The sequence below is a fragment of the Cheilinus undulatus genome, linkage group 23 (assembly GCF_018320785.1).
Source record: "Cheilinus undulatus linkage group 23, ASM1832078v1, whole genome shotgun sequence".
Classification (NCBI taxonomy): domain Eukaryota; kingdom Metazoa; phylum Chordata; class Actinopteri; order Labriformes; family Labridae; genus Cheilinus; species Cheilinus undulatus.
In genome coordinates, this window is record NC_054887.1 from 15,455,585 (window position 1) to 15,478,653 (window position 23,069).

The 23,069-nt window shown below is 40.4% G+C and overlaps 3 protein-coding genes across 6 annotated transcripts; 1 reads left to right on the plus strand and 2 right to left on the minus strand.

The window, feature by feature from the left end:
• Positions 1-1,175: 1,175 nt before the first annotated feature.
• On the minus strand, positions 1,176-8,382 carry selenoo2 (selenoprotein O2). The gene is made up of 9 exons (XM_041781240.1): positions 7,949-8,382; positions 6,421-6,624; positions 6,163-6,340; positions 5,919-6,049; positions 5,475-5,752; positions 3,649-3,811; positions 3,162-3,347; positions 2,206-2,362; positions 1,176-1,334 (listed from the first exon to the last, which is right to left on the minus strand). Exons 1-9 carry the CDS (start codon positions 8,380-8,382, stop codon positions 1,176-1,178), a joined length of 1,890 nt encoding a protein of 629 aa, XP_041637174.1.
• Positions 8,383-10,150: 1,768 nt separating this feature from the next.
• On the plus strand, positions 10,151-19,150 carry LOC121505399 (zinc finger protein 37-like). 4 transcript variants are annotated; one of them, XM_041780696.1, is made up of 10 exons: positions 10,151-10,185; positions 10,381-10,437; positions 11,588-11,790; positions 11,913-11,987; positions 12,081-12,176; positions 12,319-12,429; positions 13,633-13,756; positions 13,838-14,939; positions 15,447-15,505; positions 16,396-19,150. In XM_041780696.1, the coding sequence occupies exons 2-10, from the start codon at positions 10,404-10,406 to the stop codon at positions 17,634-17,636; spliced, it is 3,045 nt and encodes a 1,014-aa protein (XP_041636630.1). In that variant the 5' UTR covers positions 10,151-10,185; positions 10,381-10,403; the 3' UTR covers positions 17,637-19,150. The 4 variants fall into 4 exon arrangements, with proteins under 4 accessions (XP_041636630.1, XP_041636629.1, XP_041636631.1 ...); XM_041780695.1 differs by having other exon boundaries at positions 10,154-10,294; XM_041780697.1 differs by having other exon boundaries at positions 10,154-10,437; positions 15,450-15,505.
• A 78-nt stretch (positions 19,151-19,228) lies between these two features.
• On the minus strand, positions 19,229-23,005 carry apex1 (APEX nuclease (multifunctional DNA repair enzyme) 1). Its single transcript, XM_041780698.1, has 5 exons — positions 22,869-23,005; positions 21,791-21,922; positions 21,541-21,704; positions 21,260-21,452; positions 19,229-20,140 (listed from the first exon to the last, which is right to left on the minus strand). The coding sequence occupies exons 2-5, from the start codon at positions 21,849-21,851 to the stop codon at positions 19,626-19,628; spliced, it is 933 nt and encodes a 310-aa protein (XP_041636632.1). The 5' UTR covers positions 21,852-21,922; positions 22,869-23,005; the 3' UTR covers positions 19,229-19,625.
• Between the last annotated feature and the right edge of the window lie 64 nt (positions 23,006-23,069).

A 23,069-nucleotide genomic window follows, 5' to 3' on the forward strand; every position in this document is an offset into this window, starting at 1 on the left:
TAGTACATCCATGGATAACACTAGCTATATGCCTTCAAATGCAATTGCAGTTGGTGAGGGGACAGAGTCAAAGACTGTAAGGAAAGAAGACAGAACTACACGGAGGATCTGCTGTTGTCACTTTAATTTTCATAAGAAAAATACACGGATAAAAAATGGACATGGTCCAAGTGATGAAGAGATCTTAAGAGCGAAGCAAGATCACATATCTCTACATATCAATGTTCTGAATATACTGGAAAATGTTGTACTTCTACTTATTTCTACATATCTTATCAAATTCACATTTACATACATAATGTACTCTACAATATTTAACTGTACTATCATAGATACGTTTCCGTATTTCTTTCTTATATATCATAACTTCAAGATTATTGTCTTTATTTTCATATTCTGCTTAGGAGGAATGATATTGCCTCAACAAAACGTAGTCAGTCTATCCGTAGCCACCTATCTGTAAATACCTGACATCAGTGTGCTCCTGGTGTTTCAGCCTCAGACAGGTCATTGTGTGATTTGTCATCTGAGTCGTCATACTTCATCAGCAAAAACATTGACCAGTTATAGAAAATGACCATAAAGTCAAATTTAACCTGTGATGATGTTTCATTATTCCTTAACACTTAAAGACTGTAACGAAAGCACATTAACTGGTTAATGGCCTTTGTGATGAACACTGGAACACTCTCAGTATGTTTACATGCACTTAGAAAAGTCCAGTTATTGCCTTAGTCCGTCCAAAACTAAAGAACGGATCTCTTTTTCCATGTGGTTTTTGAGACACTCAGCTTTCATAAGATAAAAGTGGGGAGGCTTAAAAGAGAAAATCTACCCACTGTTATGAGCAGGTAAAAAAATGCACTAGGCTTTAATGTTTGTCCATGTTTTCATAATTCAACATATAACTGATTCGATGCTTGTTTACCATCAAGAAAAAAGTCCACAGTAACTTGCCAAAACAAGGCATATTACCATCTACCAAAGTAGGGGCAGACATTCATCTGACAAGGAAAACCAACTTTAGCTCTGCTTCACGGTGCATGTAAACGTACTGACTCCTTCACATAACAACCTCCCTCCAGGATGCAGGAGAAAGTCTGATGTCTGAACACGGATGCTCTGATAGCCCATCAGAGCAAACAGACCCTCTCCTTGCACCTCTCTGGGAGGCTCTATGTGGATCAGGTGACACAGATCGTTCCTGCCCATGCAGGAGGTTTCTGATCGTAGGAAACAGCAGGCTGAAGAGCATCATGTCCATCAAAAGAACTCCAGTCGAATGCATCAGATTCAGAATACGGCTTCTCCAAAACTTTGAGGACTCTTTTGACCTGCAGGAAAAGGGACAGAAAGTCAATCAGTTTTACAGGTTAAATTCTATTGGACAAAAAAACGTTTACATCTAAAAACTAGAACAACTGCCTCACAGTTATATATCCCACTATGTGTGACTGGTATAAGCGGGGCCAGAGTAGGGTTCATTTACAGCCATGGAGTTTCACAGATCAAACCAGGCCCACTTTAGATTTGATCAGGCGTATTGTTCACACAAGGCTCCCCTCACCTTGTGTGTAACAATTAAATTGGGCATACTAGGACCTGTTACAGTCACTGACACAAAATCAGGTTTAACAATGGTCTCATAATGATGACTATCTCCTAAGACTTAGGAAACCACAGAATTGTTATTTTTCAACAACAGCAGGTTTTACAGTATGAAAAGTCTTTAATAAGCTAGTTATATAAGTCTTCTCTTCTTAAAAACATGTTTTTTAATACAGAGCACATAAACATTACTTCATTTTCAGGGCAGTTTTCAAATAGAGCAGATGTAGACTGTGCTCTTTACAATTATAAACCCTCAGTAAATCCTACTGGCTCACTCTCCTGGTCTCATAAGCAAGCATTAGGCCCAATGATCTTGGCCTTTAACTTCAAAAAATCTAATCAAGTAAGTACTAACTATCTAGTAAGTAATTTGAATCAGTCTGTTTTGATAGGAACTCCAGTGGTGTCTCTCTACTTAGTAGTTTTGATACCAGTGAATTTTTACCCTTGTTGGACTTAAGGGTTATAAGCTTACTGTACTTTGTTCTAATTAACAATTACACTATCAAAAGATATATATGGTTTTTCATTTTTACACCGCAACGCACACTCAGACAAGTACAAACATGCACAAGACTTTCTGTGCTTCCAAACCTCAGAGAAGTCTCCTTTTTCAGCAGCCTGAATTGCATTCTGGGCGATGTAGTTCCGTAGGACCACACGGGGGTTGTTGCTGTTCATCACTTTGAGCCTCTCTTCTTTAATTAGAGACAAGTCAGCAGTGCCATCACACTCCCTGAATAAACGTCTCCTGGTATTTAACACAGGAGAAAAGTTGTTGGCAAGGAACTAGTAATTGGATGAATTTTTCCCACCTAGTTTTACTTATTGTCAAAATTATATGTATATATGAAAAATACTTAATATGCAATGCAAGAACATACATATTCAAAAGAGGATTACATCTTATGACAAATATAATAAATTCATAACGTATGCAATGATATTCCTGTGCTGTACTGGCTGGCAAACTCGCCAAACCTGAACCTCATAGAGAATCTATAAAGAGTAAAGAGGAAAATGAGCGACACCAGACCTAAAAACACAGGCAAAACTCAAAGCAACCTGGGCTTCAATAACACCTCAGCAGTGCCACAGGCTGATCGCCTCTATGCACAGCAGGACTGATGCAGTAATTAATGCAAAAGGAGCACAGATCGAGTATTGAGTATTGAGTATGTATAAATATACTTTTCAGAGCCATCATTTCTATATCAACAATCCCTTTTACTGGTCTTGTGTAATCTAATTTTTAAGACACTGATTTTTTGTTTTACTTTATTTACTGCGAGCCATAATCATAGAAAATAAAGAAATAAATACTTCAAATTTCTCACTCTGAATTGAACTACTGTAATAAATGAACTTTTCCCACGATTTTCTGATGCACCTGTACTGCTCAGTCGTGGTACCACTTTTGGGGTTGATGAATGGTATTTGTATGTCAAGTAAATATGTAACAATGCAGAACCAAAATAAAGTCACTAAAAGAAGCTAAAATAATGCTTGGATCTTGGTGGAGCTGCAGAGTCTTGTTTTTTTGGTCTTACCTGTACCGTCTGATCCAGCGAATCCAGTCGTCTCGCTGCTTTTCCTTCAACTCTGTCTGATCTGTGCTGAGCAGCTCCTTTAACCGTCCAATCCTCACAAGCTGCTCAGACACTTCTGGACTGTCTGCTACTATCCCAAACATGACGGGGTTTGTTTGGGCCATGGATAGAATCATTGCCAGTTCGCTAATAAAGGAGAAAAGATAGACTTAGGAAGAAAAAAAGGACCAGAAATCTGGATCAGGGCCTGCTTCTGTCTCAACATAAATTCCAATAAATGCTTAAAGAAAACTTAAACTTACATATTGTCTTGGTAAGCTTTTTCCTCAAAACGCTAGCATTTTAAAAGGAAAAAAGATTGATTTTATCATTTGAAATGATTACTCTACAAAGCTAGGATTAAATGGGAGTGTATGGTGGGACTAATACAGACATTATGTTATTTTTATAGCACCTACATGTATCAGACCACCATACACTCCCTCACCCGTCCTCCACAGTTGGCTTATTAGCCACCTTTAACTCCTCGTAAGAAGCACACTGCTCTAAGATGAGGTTCACCACTGGCTCTACAGCAACCCGCTCACTGTCACCCTCTTCAGGCCAGGGGATGCAGCTCAGCAGGCGGAAGGTGTTGGTAAAATCTGCACCTAGAAAGACAGAGATGGAAGTAAAACGTAACTCAAAGGATCTGTAAGCACTCCAACATGAAGTTGCATGAGTACAGCGAGGAGCCTCATTCACAAACTGTTCTTAAAAATATTTGTTCTTGATGAAGAACAAAATCTAAGAACACTAGAGAGAAGTCTTGTACACATTTGAGCCGTAATGTTAGGATGAAATCATCAATTTTCCACTTATTAGGACTCAGATATACTAAAATAAGAAAGACAAAATATCCTTTAAATTACATTTTACTGCATTTATTCCAGTTCAACACTTTTATATTATTAAATGATATGGACAAATGCGTGACTTAATTATGGCAAACTTTCTATTTGTGTTTGGTAGATTATTTCTTTGTTGTAACAGTGCTTCTTGGCAATAACTCTTTTACCATTGGGAAGCCTGTTAATTTCTGTTGGCAAATTTTTCATGGGCACGACTCACATACTCAGCTCTGCTGCCTATCCTATTACAAACGTGGCACCATTTAAAAGGAAAATATGATATAAGATGTATGCCAAGAAACACTGTTGTAACAATGTTTCTTCACAGTAAATGCACACAGTGATGCAGTCTCATGTCCTTATGCTAATGCCTGAGCTTTCAGCTAACAAGGACATTCATCGGTTTAATAGCACAAGTTCAAACAATTTAGCAACTCAAGATCATTCCAGGTGTGCATGTGCTTTGTGTTGGGCTGACGCCCTGCTGTCACAACCCTGTCTTTCTGTATACATTTTACCTTAATAAATCTCCCTAAAAGTGAAGTCAAATTGTACTTGACTGTCTGTCTGTGAAATATTCTACTGATGTTGAAACAGCTCCAGCAGCAGTTGAAGTGTAGAAAAACACTTCATTAGACTGATGCATTTTGGCTTTTGTTCTTTATCAGGGTCATTAAAAACACCTTGCAAACACATTCTACTCACACGTATCTGCCAAAAAAAAGGTAAGAATAGCATTCTAGTTATCATTTTCCAGTCTAATTGACTGAGAGATGTGCATGGCTTACAGAAAAAAAAACAGGCAAACCTTCTGTTCTCAAGATTCTCCGTGCGTGAGCTCTGTGCAAATCAGGGAGTCTGAAAGCCCTGACATGTTAACATGCATGCTGAAATGAAAATGAAGCTATTCTGCTGCTACACAGTCACCATGCACCCAGTCTGACATGGTGGAGATGTAGTTTTCTCTTAGAAACTTTCATAAGAACAAAATGCAAGAAAATCTTGAGAAGATATTGGTGAATGAAGCTCAGATCACATGGGCCTGAGTATCCCAGTTTTGATCTGGTTTTTATAGTACTCCATTTTTTTGTTTGTTGGGTGTCACCCAGAGACCTCAAACAAAACTGAATGCTGTGACTTGAAAATGCTTTACCCCGTTTTCTGAGAACTGCTGACTACCTTTGCAGGTGCGTCCTTGGTCTAGTGACGTATCAGCATCTAAATCTGAAAGTATTGGTGCCTGCACAAATAAGATGCAGCCATCAGGATTTGGGATACTAGTATTAATCATGTATGCAGGGAAATGCATAGCCAATTCTTTTTATGTAAACACCATGTCTCAAATATGATCAAACCAGGATAAGACTCATAACTAGGATACTTAAGTCCATATAGCTTAAAAATGGGGTTTCACAGTGTTTACCAGTGTTATGCATGAGGCAAAGCAGGTCTGATATGAGTTCACTGTCTGCGTCCTCTTCTCTTTTCATGAGGCCCAGTTTTTTCCTCATGGTACCCAGATAGAAGGCTTGGTATGTGGGCATGAATTCATCCAGAATAGCCCCTGCTTCAGCAGCATTCAGCTCAGAGCCTAACGCCTCTGCCAGGCGAGCCAGGTTCCAGCGGCATGCAGATGGCTGGGCCTTGTATGAGTAGCGACCTCTTTTATCCGAGGCGTTGCAAACAAAATCTGGGTCGTATCTGGTGAGCAGAGTGTTTGTTCAGAAATCAGAAATTGAGACATGACATATAATCTACTTTTACACCTGTATGTTAAAGCCACAGGCTGTATGAAGGGTTTTTTTTGTTTGTTTGTTTTTTTTTTTACAAAAATGAAAATTTAAAAAATCTACTTTAAGCAGCTTACCTGTCCAAGAAACCAAAAGGGCCATAATCCAGAGTGAGACCCAAAATGCTCATGTTGTCTGTGTTGAGGACACCATGACAGAAACCAACGCACTGCCACTGAGCCACTAGCTTAGCTGTTCGCACCATCACCTGCAGGTTAACAAGTCAATTAGACATTGAAATAACTTTAAAATCACCATTTAATTAACCAAACTAAAAGAGATTAAGTTAGATTTAACTACAACAAATCCCTCCAGTCTCACCTCCCTGAAAAAAGCCATATTCCTATCATTCCGGCTACTGTGAGCCTTTTGGATGCAAGGATAAAAACTCTCAATGACATAATCCAGCAGCTTAGCGCGGATGTCATGCCGGCCTGCACTGGGACCCTGCAGGCCTGAAAAGTCGTCTCGTCCCTGGAAGATCTCAAATGATCCGAATCTACAACAGAGGGCAGAGATATAACACCCAGATAGAAGGATTTAATGCGTGCATAATGAACAACATCAAATGTTTTCTACCTGATGAATGACGGCGCAAGACGCAGCACAACGGAGCAGCGCTCAGACACACGGCTACCATTGTTGAGTGGGTCTCTGGTGACGTAAAGGTCAGAGGTCACCAAGGAGGCTGCTCGGGTGCTGGGTATCCCCAGGGCGGCTATGGCCTCACTGCATAGGAACTCTCTGATACTGGAGCGGAGCACCTTCCTTCCATCACCATCTCTGGAAACATTACAAAAAATTAGTGTGAAATCCCAAATAATCATATTTAATCATATTTTGGCCAGTTTCCATTTATTATTTTCCCTTTTAATCTCATATTTTGACCATTTCAACTTATAATTTTGACTTTTTATCTCATATTTTAAACTGTCAATTTATTATTTTCACTTTTTATCTCACATTTTGAGCTTTTCAATTTATTATTTTGACCTTGACATCATATTTTGACCTTTTAGGTGCACCATTTTCAATTTTAAGCCATATTTTTGCCTTAAAAAGATGATTGTGACTTTATTTTTTTATATAAATTTTCCCTATTAAAAGCATTACCTTCATCTAATTTTGTGTTTTGATCTTTTGAACAAATAAGTTTGACTTTTTATCTCAGATTTTGAGCCTTTTAACTTATCATTTTGACTTTTTAAATCTCAAAATCATTTATCATCATTGCTAACTTTTTCCCCATAATTTATTACTGGCCCTCAGGTCAGACATTAATTCAGAATCTGCCCCCCCCCCGTGATTGCTATCAAACTATCAAAAATTTTCTTAGCTACATCAACAAACCCACATCCTTCATATTTTATACCTCTGATCATGTCTAGTCAGCATCCTTGCACTCTTTGTACATTTTTCAACCATACCACCAATGTACATGGACTTGTAAATACTTGAAAACTACCTACAAGAGCTTAAACTACATATAAAAATCTGAATTTCTGTTATACTTTTTCTTTTCAACTTTTTATTTACAAATTTCATCATATTTGACATGCATTGTCATTGATGCCTTAGTCTATATGGGGAGGAGGTGGCACTGGGTTAACTTGAAAGTGCCAGCATGTTGCATGGCTAAACCAGGGAGCATCTTCTGAGCAGAGCCTTCATCACACAGAAAAACTGCACATCCATTTTGCAATAAATGGTTGATTCGGAACATGAGAGTTTCTGACTGAAACTTTTTCAAATAAATGTAATTTGTAAGATCATCATGATCTCACGATAATCACAATGATCTTGATTAGAATTTCTGGCACAATCATACAGCCCAGACATTCAAAAATAGCAGTTTCTTTGAGTACGCTGCAGCTATGAGACAGAGGATACATTTGATGTGTGCCAGGCTCTAAGCTCTTAAGCAGCTCTGCTTGTGTTAAAGCACTCACATGCCTCTGGTGAGGAAAGGCTTAATAAACAATGGCTGTGTCAGCTGTTGCTCTTCTGTTCTCACTTAATTTGCTAAAACACGATAAAAAGTTGGTATTCCGGATTAGCAACTTGTTTTAATATAACTTCTGTGTTCATTTGGTGCACAGCAGCTTACCTCGAGTAAGGCGTGACTCCTGCCCCTTTCACCTGAATCTCCCATCGCCCATGCCTCCCTGTCTCCACCTCCCCCAGGTACATGACCGCTCCATCCCCCAGCTGTCCCGCAAACACTCCAAACTGGTGTCCGCTGTAGCAGTGAGCAGCCGGCTCTGAGCCCGGCAGCAGCCTGGAGCCGCTCAGGTACTCCGGGCCGAGAGGATCACTCAACACGTCCTCGAGACTCAAGCCGAGCAGAGTCAGCGCCGCCGGGGACAGGGCCACCAAAACCGGGCGTAAAAGAGGCTGGAGGGCACGAATTCTGGAGAAACAAGCCGCAGGGACCGTTCGGGACCCGGGCTCTTCTGAATCATCCACCGGCAGCTTCTTCAAGGCGGTGTTGTTGAAGCACAGACGGTCCAGAGCGGTGGTTCTGCACGGAGAGGGATCCATAGCTGGAGCAGACTAGCTCAAGGGCTGGACGGACCTATGCAATTCGGTCCCGCCTCCCCTATTAAGAATTAAAGAGTGCAGTGTTTTGGTCAAGTGACCAAAGGCCTTGTTTCTACGAAGATGACCCAAAAATTGTAACATCTGAAGCGTTTATGGCTGTGGAAGTTATAGCTGGAGCCCCCACCTGTGACTTCAGGATGCTGAATAAATCAGTTTGCAATTGCCCCTTGCTTGTCAGAGGAGAGCCACCTTGTCCCAGATTTTAGTATTACTCGGTCATATTGTAATTTTGAATTTGAATATTGAATTTCACACTTTAAAAGTGTAGTTTAATTATATGTGGACTCAACATAGACACTCTATAGCTATTAAAATTAAAAATGTCCATTTTACTTTATTAGGGAGGTGTGACTTTACCTGGACAGCCTGGTTGGAAATCAGCAAAATTCCCCAGAAGCAACTCTAGTAAACTTTAAATTAAATACGTTTTAGCTTTACTTAAGAAGATTTATAGACCTGTACTTTTACTTGAGAACAACAATCATGTAGCCAGTCCAGGGTGTGCCCCACTCTTTCCATTTGACAGCTGGGATAGGCTCCAGCCCCCTGCAACCTCAAATGGGATACACAGTATATATAATGGATGTGTACCTCGTGAAAGTGGGTCATGGAGCTGTTTCTAGTGGGTTGCTAATATGTGTCAGGGAAAAAAACATCGTCAGCCAATGAAGTGCTTTTATCTTTTTCCTGCAGTTTTAGTATTTGATGGAAGGACTGAAAAAAAAAAAACTACTTGTTTGACATGTTTGGTTAAATTTTTAGTGTTTTTTTTTTTTTTTTTTTTAAATTCTGAATTACCTGAAACCTTTGAGGACTTTTCCCTGTAAACTTTTAGAACTTTCCCTCAATTTTTGTGAGTTTTCTGTCAGCATTTTCCACAAAACCTTTTGTTATATCAGGGGTTCTCAACCTCTTCAGCTTGTGACTCCCTAAAAAAGGTGCCAGAGACCGGGGACCCACTGTACCTGGAGCATAGTTAAACACAGACATGCAAATTGAAGAACAGGCATGTGCAGACTTACATTTTGAGGATTTTTTAACTTTGATTTCAGCATTAATCTCACCAAATAGCCATGTTTTTAATTTACATTTAACTAATTTTATGCATTTATTTTAAAAATGTAAAACATATAATTTGAAATCATTTAAAAGTATTGTTTTTTGAAAGGTATCTTGGGACCCCCTCTTGGTGTCTCATGATCCACAGAGGGGTCTTGACCCCACATTGAGAACAACTAGGTGGTATATTATCTATTTTTTTTTTCTGTTCATGTGAAGAAATTTCACAAAGTACATGAAACTTTTTGGAACTTTAGACATTAATTGGATTCCGGGAATATTTCAAGATTTTCCAATGAAAACATCAAGGAATTTTCTACAAAGCCTCAGAAACTTCAGATCCAAACAGCAACAGGTTTATTAAATAAATCTGGTGGGGGTGGGGGGGGGGGGGGTCGCTCTGAAAGGGGTTTGTCCTAAAGCTAGACCAGGTGAGAGCCACTGGTCTAGAGATTTGAATCCCTGAACATACCTGCAATTTCATCTGAAACTTAGAAATATATTTATGTGGGTATAATGAAAAAAAAAAAATCAGAAAATCTGTGCTCAAAAGTGCCTACCTGAACGGTGTCGTTGTTCAACCTAAGTCGCCAGCAGGAGGCGGTAACTCAATGAAAACCTCATCTGCAGTCAAACATTAAAAAGAGAAGAAGAAGAAGACTCACAACAAATCATCTGCACCATGTAACCGCGTATATTAGTTTAAATAACGACTGAATGCTTCTTTTTGCATGTTTAGTGGGAATTTTATGTTTTTCTTTTGACAGTAGCGTAGTCCCGTCTTTGTCATCCTGTCAGTATTAGTGATAAACTGTAGATTTTTAGCTAGCTAGCCGCCGGCTAACTGCAGCTAACTTTCTTCTCATAACGGCTAATCAGATTTTCAACACCGATGTTAGAGGATGGACGCGGTTGTTTTCACGAACACTACAAAAGGTTTGTTTACTGGGACACCACTAAGACTATCCACTATCCAAGTTGTGTAACTTGGGTTTAGCTATCTTTGACATTTATAGTTCACATTCTTTTAACTTAAATTAGCTCAGAAAGCTAGCTAAAGTTAGTACCTTATTCTGATTTAATGGCGTTTTCTTTCGTGTATGAACGCACGCCTCGTTTAATTTTTCACGCCTGCTGTCTGTAAATGAGTGGTATCAGTACAGGCCAAACAAACATGTTAAAAGTGTGGCTGGCAACGCTTAGGCAACATTGCTGTTATTGAACATTCACTCAGTGATCTTTTAAAGGTTGCGTTCAAAACACATCACGGTTCCAGAGACAATAAACAAAACTCCCGCGATGGCAAGTAAATCAAAATAAAAAATACTTTATTTATCCCAGGAGAACTACAAAATAAATGTGAGTAAAAAACAGTGTTTTCACAATAAAAGTCAGTTAAAGGTACTCAACACAGCACCCATACAAGCACGACGTTAGTAGCCCTCCTGTGAAGATTTCCTTTTTAACAGTTAAACGGAGCAAGGATGTTTTGATACTGCTTTTCAAACACCCTTGTTTTATTTTGGATGCTAAAATTATTTTACTTTGCATACAAAAACCAAAAACTTCAGGGTCAAAATTATGAGCTACCTTTAGAACTGACCTTTTCATTGAGCGGTAGCACAAAGCGTGCAGTGATTTGCTTTAACATTGTAATGCTCAAAGCTTGTAAAACTAAGTTTAAACTGGGGCTAATCTTCCAATTTACACATGGCATAAAACTTCAGTAAGGATTGTAGCTTTTACTGGAGAAAGCATCATGGCAAAACAGAAGAAAGTTTAGACTTGAGAAAAAGAACTATTGATTCTCATAAAGCAGGAGGACATATAAAGTTATCACAGTGTTTCCTAGTGTCAAGAACTGGAGTGGGAAGAATCCTCAAGAAATTCAAAGAGAGCTACATATTACAGAACAAGCCTGGCAGAGGGAGGAAAAGAAGGATTTCAAAAACTCTGGAAAGAAAACTAGTGAGAGATGTCTCTAAACAACCAAAAACAACTGCCAAGACACTAGTGAATGACCTAGCCAGGTCAGGAATTGTAGTCAAAGACTGCAGTCCATTTGAGTCTTGTCATATATTTTCAGGCAACCCATTACCACTGGCTTCTCTGCGCCTCCTGGTCCCACCTCTCCAGCTCATGTCAGCATCCATGATGGAGGTTATAAAGAAACGAGATGCCATGAACTACTGGAAACTAGCTGAGTTTGTCTCTTTGGTGATGGACATGGTTCCTGAGCTGTTAATGTGCAAACACAGGACACAGCTTATCCTGGGATTAAGAGCTAGGGTGAGTACTAGTGTAGGACTTTTAATTCTCTTTTTTCTTTTGTAAAATCAAGGCAGTTAGATAGAAAGCCAGTAGTGTGGAAAATGCATTGTGATGCAGATGTGTTATTTTCTCCTTATCAGTATATTCTTGAATTGTGCAAAAGTGAAAAGCTTGGGGAACCTGATGTCATCCTGTCTCATCTTGACAAGATTAAAGTAAGTGTCTAGAAAATGTCTGAAAATATCTGTTGCTAATACCTGGGCTGCTTATAAGCTCGTATTATGTGTGTGTTTCTGCTCATTTTGCAGATTGAAGAATCAGAAGAGGAGGAAATATTTGTTAACTTTCTTAAGTTGATCCAGACTCTGGTCAAAGATCCCGAAGTGAGACAGGAATTTTTCTCGGTGAGCAGTGTCACTCATCTGTTCAAATGAATGTGCTTTTGTAGTTTATGTGATGAAGAGTTCTTTTAACACATTAAATTGTTGGTAAAGATGTTTAACATGGCTTGAAAACAGTACATTCTTCTCTTTTTGTCTTCCAAAGGAGGTCTTCCCTGCAGAGTATGGGTCTCAGTATGACAGTGATTTACAGGTGCTGTTCTCGGAGTTTCTCTTTCGGCTGGCTCAGCTATTGCCTGTTCCTGACCTCGAGCAGGTAAAATGGTTATTTTGCTATGATTGTGAAAAAAGATAGCTTTATATCACTTTAATCAAAGAGTAACACAAGATGCCATACTTTACGATGCTGCTGTGCTTAGACTGCTGTGATCCAACATGCTGGGAAGAAATGATTAACTTTGCTCTAGTTGACAAGTGAGTGATGTTTTGCTCATTTTTTTTGTTTTGTTTATGTGATAAACCCAATATTTTACTCACACTGGAATATGAACAGCATATCAGATGTTGAAACTGAGACATTTTACCATGAAAATAAAAGTTCATTTGGAGTTTGATGTCAGCAATTCAGGTTTAAAAAAGTAGGGACAGAGCCATGTTTACAATTGTGTTGCTCGCTCTTCTTTTAGTAACAGTCTGTAAACATCTGGGAAGTCAGGAGACCAGTTGCTGGAAGTTTCAGGAGAGGAATGTTCTCCCATTCTTATCTGATGTAGGTTTCTAGCTTCTCTAGCTGTCTTCTTTGCTGTTTTTTTTGTTTTGTTTTTGTTGTTTTATGATGCACCAAATGTTTTCCATTGGTGAAAGGTCTGGACTGCAGGCAGACCAGTTTAGCGACTGGACTCTTCCACTGTTGAAGACACGCTGTTGTGATGGATGTGATATTTGGTTTAGCATTTTATTTCTGAGATATGCAAGACTTTCCTGGAAGAAGATGTTGTTTGGATGGGAGCATATGTTGCCCTGAAACTTCAATATGCTTTTCAGCTTTGGTAGTGCCTTTCCAGATGTGTAAGCTGCCCATGCTAGATGTACTAATGCAAGTCCATACCATCAGAGATGCAAGCTTTTGAACTGTGAACTGATAACAGACTGGATTGTCTCTCTTTCCTTTAGTCCAAGGGCACTGTGTCTGTGGTTACAAAAAAACATTCAAACTGACCACAGAACAGTTTTCCATTTTGCATCTGAGAATACAGTGAAATTTCTGGATTGTGTTCACATATGGCTTCTTTTGTGCATGATAAAGTATTTCCTTTCTTATTTTTGGATTTTCATGTTGTGAGTGAGGTCATGAGTGCCTGGTTTCTTCTGTTTTTATTATGCATGATTAATTGACCTGTATTGTATCTAGTCTTACATATGTTTGACATGAAAATTAGATATGTCTATTTCCCATGCATAATGTAAAAAACTTTGTGTAGAATGGATTTTAAGTGTCTTGTTTTCTTCTTCTTCACAGACTGTTTTGTGGCTCGGGTCTGATTGCTCTGTGTTAGAGGAGTGTGAGCGCTCAGTCTCTGAGCCTACAGACATTAAAGCTTTGCTCAAGCACCACAAACACTTTGGACATTTAGAGCAACATGGTAAGTCACTTTTAGCCTTTACTGTATTACTTCTGTTTTTCACAGAACTCGATGACTATGCTTGCTCTCCTTTTTATGCAGTTCCACCTTCAAGCATGGGTGACCGCATTGTCTCCTCTCTTTCTGCTGTACTCCCTTACAAACAAGCAACACCTGCAGAACAACCTGAACAATCAGACCCTTTGCCAGGCCTCAGTGATGACACTCAGGCTGTATCATTTGTGGAGGATGTAGCTGTTGAAATAATCACAGTGACAGATTATGCAGAGGTTGAATTAAGTGAGAGCAACACCATTGAAGTGGTGATGGGAGGAAACAGCTTTGAAGGAGCAGGCTGTAACATGGTGACTGAAGATACATTGGTAGTTCTTCAAGCTGAGTCAACCAGAGAGGGAGAAGAAGAGAAAGAAAAAGCTCTGACAAACGTTGCACATCCAGAATTTATCAAGAACGACATGGAGTCTGTGCAACAAAAAATCCCGCCTGGGCCTCATGACTGCCCGGACTGTGAGAAGAAATTTAAGTTTGCCTCCTCACTGATTGCCCATAGGGTCATCCACACTGGAGAACGCCCCCACCGCTGTAGTGACTGTGGACGCTGCTTCTCTTTCAGGCAATCCCTTGACAGGCACAGACACACGCACAAAAACGCACGCAAGTACGACTGTGTCATCTGCGGGGAGACATTCCAATCATTGTCAGCTCGAACACAACACAAGCAAACACACATGGTAGACGGCCTTTACACATGTCATCACTGTGAAAAGAGATTTCACTGGGAGCTGGCACTCGCAAGGCATATGAAAACTCACAACAGTGATCACAATGCGAACAAGCTGAATGAGAACCAAGAAGAGGGACAAGAGGTCGTCATGGGTGATGAAGTTGCCACGGAGGCTTCCGCTGAACCAAACAGCCAAGTCCATGCAGCAGACCAAGAAAATCATGATTCAGAAAGCGCAAAACTACAGAGCACTGAGCTTCCCACTTGTGACCCCGATGGTACCGTTCCTGAGCTTGGCAGTGAAGTTACAGCGCTCACAAAGGTCCGCACAAGTGGGCGCAAACGCAAACCCACCATGAAGATCCAGGTTATAAATTTGCAGAAGAGCTTGAGTGCTAAAAGAAGAAAGGAGAAAACCAAGACGAAGCCTTCAGAGCTGAAGCCTTTACCTTTTAACTGGTAAGCTCTACACAAATACATTCCTATATTTCTATTTTCTGCTTTGTTTTACCACAGGTCTAGAGCATGAACAGATCAGTGTTGTGCTGAGCAATTAGTTTTCCATGATGATTCCAATGTTTATGGTAACAAAAGTGACTACTGTGCAAAATGGCAAAAATTAAGTGGTTCTAATGGACATGCAACCAGTCCAGGGTGCACCTCGCCAGCTGCAACTGGCTTAAGCCCCTTAAGAAGTGTAGATAAGGGATGGATGGATGTAGTTCAAATGTTCCTGTGTAATATAGCGTCTGTGATGGCACTCTGGCCACTGTCTTAAACCTGCAGTTCTGACTCACAACTCCTCTGGCTACTTACAGTATTATTGACAAGTACCTGACATATCCTTGCCACATTAAACTTAGAACTATCCCTTTAATGAACTATATGCTTAGTGGAATGCATGATGTCCATGGATAAACTTTGTGAATAGAAAGAGCTTCATCTTTAACTTTTCCTTCTTTTTAGCAGTGATGAGCACTCTTATGGTTCATCTATGGTCTCATCAAAAGGTGATGGTGATGACTGTGAGTATATTTTTCTTTGTCTTCTATTAAATTATCTGCCCATACTGATGTGCTGATAAAATTGTGTATCCCTTTATAACAATGTGTTATTGTTCGAGGACGAAAAAGTATGTTTATTTTATTCAGGTGAAATAACAGTTACTATTACGGCTGGGCAATTAAACGCAAATTAGATTAAATCGCAATATGGCCTGCTGCGAATTTCAAATTGCAGAAGGTAAAATATTTCTGTAACCATCTGGGACATATACTGTAAATTCAGTTTTAGTAATGAGTTAATCATAAATTAATAAGATAAGTATTGCAGTTGAAAAGTGACCATGAAAACTAGTTACTTTCATGTAAGTGTGCCCATGACTGTTTGGAGTATTTAGCTTTTCATTAAATACATATCTGATGAGGATGTTATGACATAATATCAGAAAACTGATCAAGGGCTTGTGGCTCTTTCCGTCTTTTCTAACGACCAATGCAGTTGGCTGGAAGTCACCAGTTAATACAGTCACTAATTAAATCATTACACCAGCCATCAGCCTGGGCTGATAATATTTTTAGCTCTGATCTTAGAATTAACAATTATCTTCATTTGTAGTTTGCATCCCTCACACTAGGCAGTTGTTTAGGCGCCTGAGGTCTCTTGAGTGCCCTCTAGTGGTCTCCCAGTAACACATGTTGCACATTTGGGTGTATATTTACAAGAATGCTCATTGCACAGCTAAATGTGAAGACAGGGTGAAACAGTGAGCATATCTCCACCCTTAGACTGTACTGATAAAAAAAGAGAAAATTATAAAACTTATTTTCAAAGGTTGATTTTTATGAATCCCTTGTGGTTTAGTAGCATAATGCTGATTTATTGCTCTAGTGTCTAATGACTTTTCTTTCTTTAGGTTCTGTAGAAGACGACCTTCCAGCTGCATTCTCCTGTCCTAAATGCTCCTATCAGCACCCCGAGGAATCACAGGTCCAGCATCACATTGACAAGGTTCACACTAATCATTCTGATGATGATGAAGAGGGAGGATTCAGCTGTTCAGAGTGTGACAAGAGCTTCAGATTCCAGTCATTACTAACAGCCCACCAACGTACCCACACCGGCGAGCAACCCTTCCTGTGCTCTCAGTGTGGAAGGCGGTTTTCCTTCAAACAATCACTGGAGCGACACAAGCAGACTCACAAATCAGGGCGGAAGTATGAGTGCTTGATCTGTGGCGAGTTTTTCAAGTCCCTTGAAGCTCAAAGGGAGCACAAGGGCTCCCACATGGAGAACGGTGAGTACCTGTGTTCAGAGTGTGGCCGGGCGTTTGCCTGGAAGTCTGCTCTGGTGAGGCACCTGAAGACCCATGGGGATGAGGCAGACAAGGTGGAACGTCCCTTCAAATGCCCTCGCTGTGAGATGAGATTCAGCTGTGCCAGCCACCTGAACAGACACCTGCAGACACACAAAGAAGAACGAGTGCACACCTGCAATTGCGGGAAGAGCTTCGCCTACAGAGCAGCTCTCACTGCACATCAGCGCATCCATCAGAAAGAGCGGCCGCACACCTGCGCACAATGCGGGAAGGGATTCCTCTACAAGGGAGGGCTTTTGAGCCACATGAAGATCCACTCAGAGGAAATGCCCTTCATGTGTTCTTTCTGTGGCAAGAGCTTTAAAAGGGAGCGCAACATGAAAAAGCACGAGCGCTGCCACACCAGGGAGAATGTTTTCAGTTGCTCACAGTGTGACAAGAGTTTTGTCTACAAGGCAACTTTGATTAGACACGAGCTGACTCATTCAGGTGAGAGGCCATACCTCTGCTCTGACTGCGGGAAGGGCTTCTTTTCCCACGCAGAGCTTCTGAAGCATGAACGTTTCCACACGGGCCACAAGCCCTTCCAGTGCCCTCACTGTGCCAAGACTTTTACCCAGTCCTGCTACCTGACCATCCACCTCCGCTACCATACAGGAGTCCGGCCATACTCCTGCTCTGAGTGCGATAAGAGTTTCCTCAGCGCCAACCGGTTGAAGAGACACCAGAGGACACATTCAGGGGAAAAACCATATCTGTGTGTAGAATGTGGCAAGGGCTTCAGGCAGTCCTATAACCTAAAAGTGCACCAGCGAACACATAGCATTAAGTTAACATAGACAAGTGTTGAAATTATCGAGCTGGAGGGTGTACCATGAAGGAAAATTAGAAAATAAAGTTGGTCTGTTCAGCCTAAAGTCAGAGTTGTCCATCTCACAAAGCTGGCTCTCTTTAAAGTGGCTCTGGGCTATGTTGTAGCTTAAAGCTTATAGCTTTTGCTATAGCTTAAAACCGGCTAGAATGTGTAGTCATATTTAGTGAACATTACCAGGCTATGTTCTCTATGAGATCTTTAGTCAAAGGTCTGTATTTCTGGAACATTTTGGAATTCATTGTTGTATTTGTACACAGAAAAAAAGCTGTGCAGGTACTGCAACGTAAGCATCACAGAGCCCTCATTGTTTTTACCTGGTTGAGGTCACAGTTAAATTTCAGCAGAGCATCCCTTCATTAAAGGACAGGGAGGACCCAACATCTTGGGGAACTAGCATTTTAGTGATGGTCATTATAGCCCTTAAAGTTCATTCAACATGGCTTGTTTTACAATGAAACACAGAGAGCCTAATTAAGTATCCCTGATATTTCATCTTTAGTATCTGATGTTCCGATACTTACAAATCAATAATGATATATAAACAATGCTCAGACCTAAAACCTCAGTACTTGAAAAGTTTAAGGATTGAAGATGAACAAAGAAGACTTCGGCTGATGGAGGTCTGTTTTTCCTGCGTTACATTGTGCAAACCTTTTTCGTACACAAAGCTTGTATTTACAGGCAGTGTGTTGGTTGTAGATATTGGTATCTGCAAATACCAATGTCATGCCAATAATAAAGTTCATCCCTGAGCCTAATTAGATGCTTTGGGTATCACCCATAAACTGTAGTCTACAGGCTTATTACATCATCATGCATTAAATCAATTCACTAATTAACTGAAATCATTCTAACACTTTTAAAGTTAGTTGCACTGTTTTAAGTTATCCCATTAGATGTTCAGCAGCGTTTTGTTTCCACAGTGCCATGTATTCATTATTTTGATCTGACAGAATCAGACAGCTGGTAGGGATTCACTGATACCACTTTTCAGACCAAGTGTCTAGGTTAGGGCACTCGTCCACCTGTGCACTAATATTAATACAATTTAAGTTCCGTAAAACACTTAGAAAATGTTTTATTTTGATCAGATTTTCCTCACCCCTCTTCAATTTAGCATTGCAGTTTGCAGAACGCTCTACTTTTTCATCCTCATTTAACCCTGGTGTTGTCTTAAAATTTTGAACACTCTTGCCCTAAGGTTCAGAAATTACTAGGTAAACTCCAAACAGAAAGTTTAATTAAAAGTTTAATTTTTGACCCCTTGTTAAACATCAGCGAACTGCAGACGTGATTCATCTTCACGTATCCTACTCACATGTGGCTAAATAACATCATGCTGTAAAATGAAGGAGTACTGTTTTTGCACAGCAAGAGTACCTGCAGTTGATTTCCAGGTTGTGTTGTAAGTGCATCAATGACTAGAGGAATGTGTTAGAAATGCTTCATGAATGTTTCCTTTGATGGAGGCTAAAAATCTTAAAATAAAACACTAACAAGTAGTTTTTTCTATAAATTCAGTCTTTATTTTGGGAATGTATTTCTACAGAAAAATGAACATGTTTGATAAAGTTGTGTGCAAGAAATAGTTACATTTTTTAAACAGCTGTGGTTGAAATGAAAAAAAAAAAACTTGTAGGTTCTTTTGCCTGTCACAGGACTTCATTGAAATTTAGCTTAGAGATCTTTGAATATTTAGTGTTTTCCTTTAAATCACTGGGCTTACTGATGAACTTACATGAAGAGGACAAATGGGCCTTTAAATCAATCCACAAGACAACTAAGCCTACCTGGACCTACTGAAAGTGAGTTTGGGCAGCAGTTCAGCCATGAGAAAGTCCATAGATAAAAGATATCCCAGCCTGAGTGGGGAATCTCCCCTATAATACACTGGTAACCATGATCAGTGAAGTGGTAACAGTAGTACTAAGACAGCAGTAAAAACTAACTTGATCTACACTGCGATGTGCAGAGTAATGGGGCAGTGGTCGCTCCCCATCACCTTGTTGCGAATTTTGCTGTCGCACAGACCTGGCAGCAGACCAGACGACAGCAGAAAGTAATCAAGCCTCCAGCCCACGTTCTTTGAGCGTGCGTTCATCATGTAGGTCCAGAAGGAGTACGCGTAGCACTGGTCGGGGTAGAGCTCTCTGAAGCTGTCAACAAACCCGGATGACAGCAGCTGACTGAAGCCCTCGCGCTCCTCGGGAGTGAAGCCAGCATTCTTCTTGTTGCCCTTTGGGTTCTTCAGGTCGATTTCCTGGTGTGCAACATTGAGGTCGCCACACAGCACCAGAGGCTTCTGTACGTCCAGCTCGGTCAGGTATGCCCGGAAGTCCTCGTCCCAGGTTTTGCGGTAATCAAGGCGCACGAGGCCTCTGCCGGAGTTTGGCACGTAGGCAGTTACAAGGTAAAAGTTGGGGAACTCGGCAGTGATGACGCGGCCCTCCTTGTCATGCTCTTCTTTGCCTGAAAAATTGACAAGAAGTTAAATTAATATACATAAACAAAAACAAGATTTGAAGATGTCTTGAGTTTGCTTATAATGGAGATTTTGTTGTATTCATAACAAACTGTAATTTAATTTTTAAGCAACACTAGAGACATCAGTGAAAGGCTGTTTTTTTGCATTGCTAGCAGATCTCTTATCTTATTGGTGCTAATCTGGCTAAATAAAAACTTTAAAAATATGTTTCTACTGCTGGTTAGCTTAGCATTCAGACTGGTAATCCTAAGAAGAAAAAAATCCACTCATTACTCCCTCTAAAAACCCCATGCAGGATTTGGTTACTGGATTTAGGCTGTAAAATGTGATTTCAGAACACCTGGCAGTAATGCTATATACTGTGGTAAAATTCAGGGAGGGTATGACAGTATTAAAAAATAAATACTCCCCAATCCTAACACTGAATGACAATATTAAGCACAGGAAAGAAGATTTAAGTCTGGTACTGGCACTGCTAATGTTTACTACATTCTGCAAACCAACCCTGCAATGTTGTTGCTGTGAAGTTGGTTCAAAGAGTATGTTTTCTTGTCATTGGACTAGTTAAATAATCAAAATGATAATTTGCTTTAACTGGATGTGAAATTGATTGCCCAAGGTACATCCCTAGGTTTACGAGTTGTTAAAAAGGCACCTCTGGCCTCTTAGCTCATGGCTTGTTTGTCTGCATCTTTTTTTTACTGCCAGCAGCAAATAAACCACAGCAAGCCATGAAAATGTGTAAGAGGCAGGCATTTGCAGACGTATTGTTAATGCATAGTATGGATGCAAAAACTCAGTGCAGCTAACTTGGTATTTGAATGCCCTAAACGGATGTTTAATGCAAGGTTTGATTTTATGTCCCAATGCCTGAGTAACCACAAAGAACTCGCAAAATATTTGATAAATTTCCAAACGTCAACATTTAAAATGATCCTTTCTATGCTGTGATTGGTGAATTTTAAGCAAAAATAAATGTGAGAAAAACTACTTTTTGGCCAATTATAGGCATGACTGATATCAGTGAAGTAAGACTTCACAGACATTTTCTTTAGGTCCGTCTCAGAGGCCTAGAGTTATTCTGGTTAGAAAACACCTCTCACCAATGCCGTACGTGACTTTGATGGGTTCAGTCTTGCAGAGCATGGCCACGCCACTGTACCCCTCCTTTTCGTCCGTCACGGCCCAGTACTTGTGAGGGTACTCTGGCATTGAGGTGATATCAGCAGGGAGGTCTTTCTGCCCACACTTTGTCTCCTGCAGGCACAGAACATCTGGAGCCTCTTCACGCACCCACTGCAGACAAAGACAAGTTAAAATAATTCATGAGTCTTATACAGTAGACATTTATTTTTGTATTTACTCAAGCCCACCACTAACTCACATCTAGGCCCTTCTTCTTCACCCAGGCTCTCAGCCCATCCACATTCCAGGATGTGATCTTCATGTTGGCATCACGTCCGTCTTTGCTGGTCAGTTTGTCAGGAGGATCGTCGTACATTATCGGGGCCTCTGGTTCCTTAGTCTTCTTTGCTTTCTTCGCAGAAGCTTTAAAGTGAACATTACACATGCAGTCATGAAAGTGGCAGAGCACCAGTGTTTACTGCAATTTGCATTAATGCATGCTGTAGTACCAGAGCTGGAGTCATTCTCTCCTTCGGCAGCTGCCTCCTCTCCGTTCTGGCCTCTCTTCATTCTTGAACTTGCTCTGACGGCTAGCACACCTCTCAAACACACAACACGCGCACACAACAGCACTCGCACCGCTGGAGACAAAAAGTTAAGGAATTTAAGTGGAGCATGATTGAAAATCTGAAAAACTCATCTAGCTCTGAGTCCCAGCTTTCCTCTCCTTTATCATCCTCAACTTGCGCTATATCACCATATTGCTTTCCCCCCACCCTCCCCCAGTGTTTTATTGTTCTCTGATATAAATTTCAGTAAGTTGACCAATTTATTTTATCATTTTTTAAGTCAATAATGATTATAGTGACTTAGAAAAAAAAATAAACCAAATAAAAACACACTTTACATTCCAGTTTTTCGGTCGATGCTGCTGTCACGGATTGTGTGATTGAAAAATGATGTGCGATAATCTCAAGGGGAAGACGGTTGATACTTTATTTTAATGCAGGTGTTACCGTTTCAGTAGTGACCGTGTTAATTGGTGACTATTACGTCCGTGGTTGTCGAAGGCACGACATAAATCGAAAACATAAAGTTACCCAACAAATGTCTTTATGTTATGTTTTCAATCAGAGAGCAGTTTGACAGTATATTATAAATGAAAACGGAGACATCTGGAGGCACTCCACGACAACCACGGACACACTGGGCTTAAAAGTCACCAGCGAACACGATCACTCTCTGGACCGTTACACAGGTCACTGCTGTGGAGAAGCATTACCTACATTTGTTACCCAATGGAAGCAAACACATGCAACTATAAAGCTTTCAACCGATATTGAGGACGCTATTGAGCCTTTTGTTACGTATTACACAACATTAAAAGCTATGCTAACACTAGCCTTCCCTCAGTGACAAAGAGCGAGCAGTCGGCCTGCTCCGAGGATGAATTAAGTACTGCCAGCTAGCTATTAATTAGCTCCCCACGCAGATAATTTGTGTAATCAATGAATGCAAACGTTAATCATAGTTTGGGCTATTTTAGCCAGCAACACGTATCAGGAAAGGGCATGCAAATGATCTTACTTGCACTTCCACGGCAGGATGCAAACACCAGTTTGAGCTTCTTCTTTTGCAGTCACTCCCACCACACAAAGCACAGCACAGACGTCTGGCCACGTGCTAGCTGCACTGTGAGACTGCCGGTACATTTGCCTGACAGAAATAGTAAAATAAAAGATACCATTTTATTCCTTGGTGTAAAATATTATGTCGTATAGGTTTAGT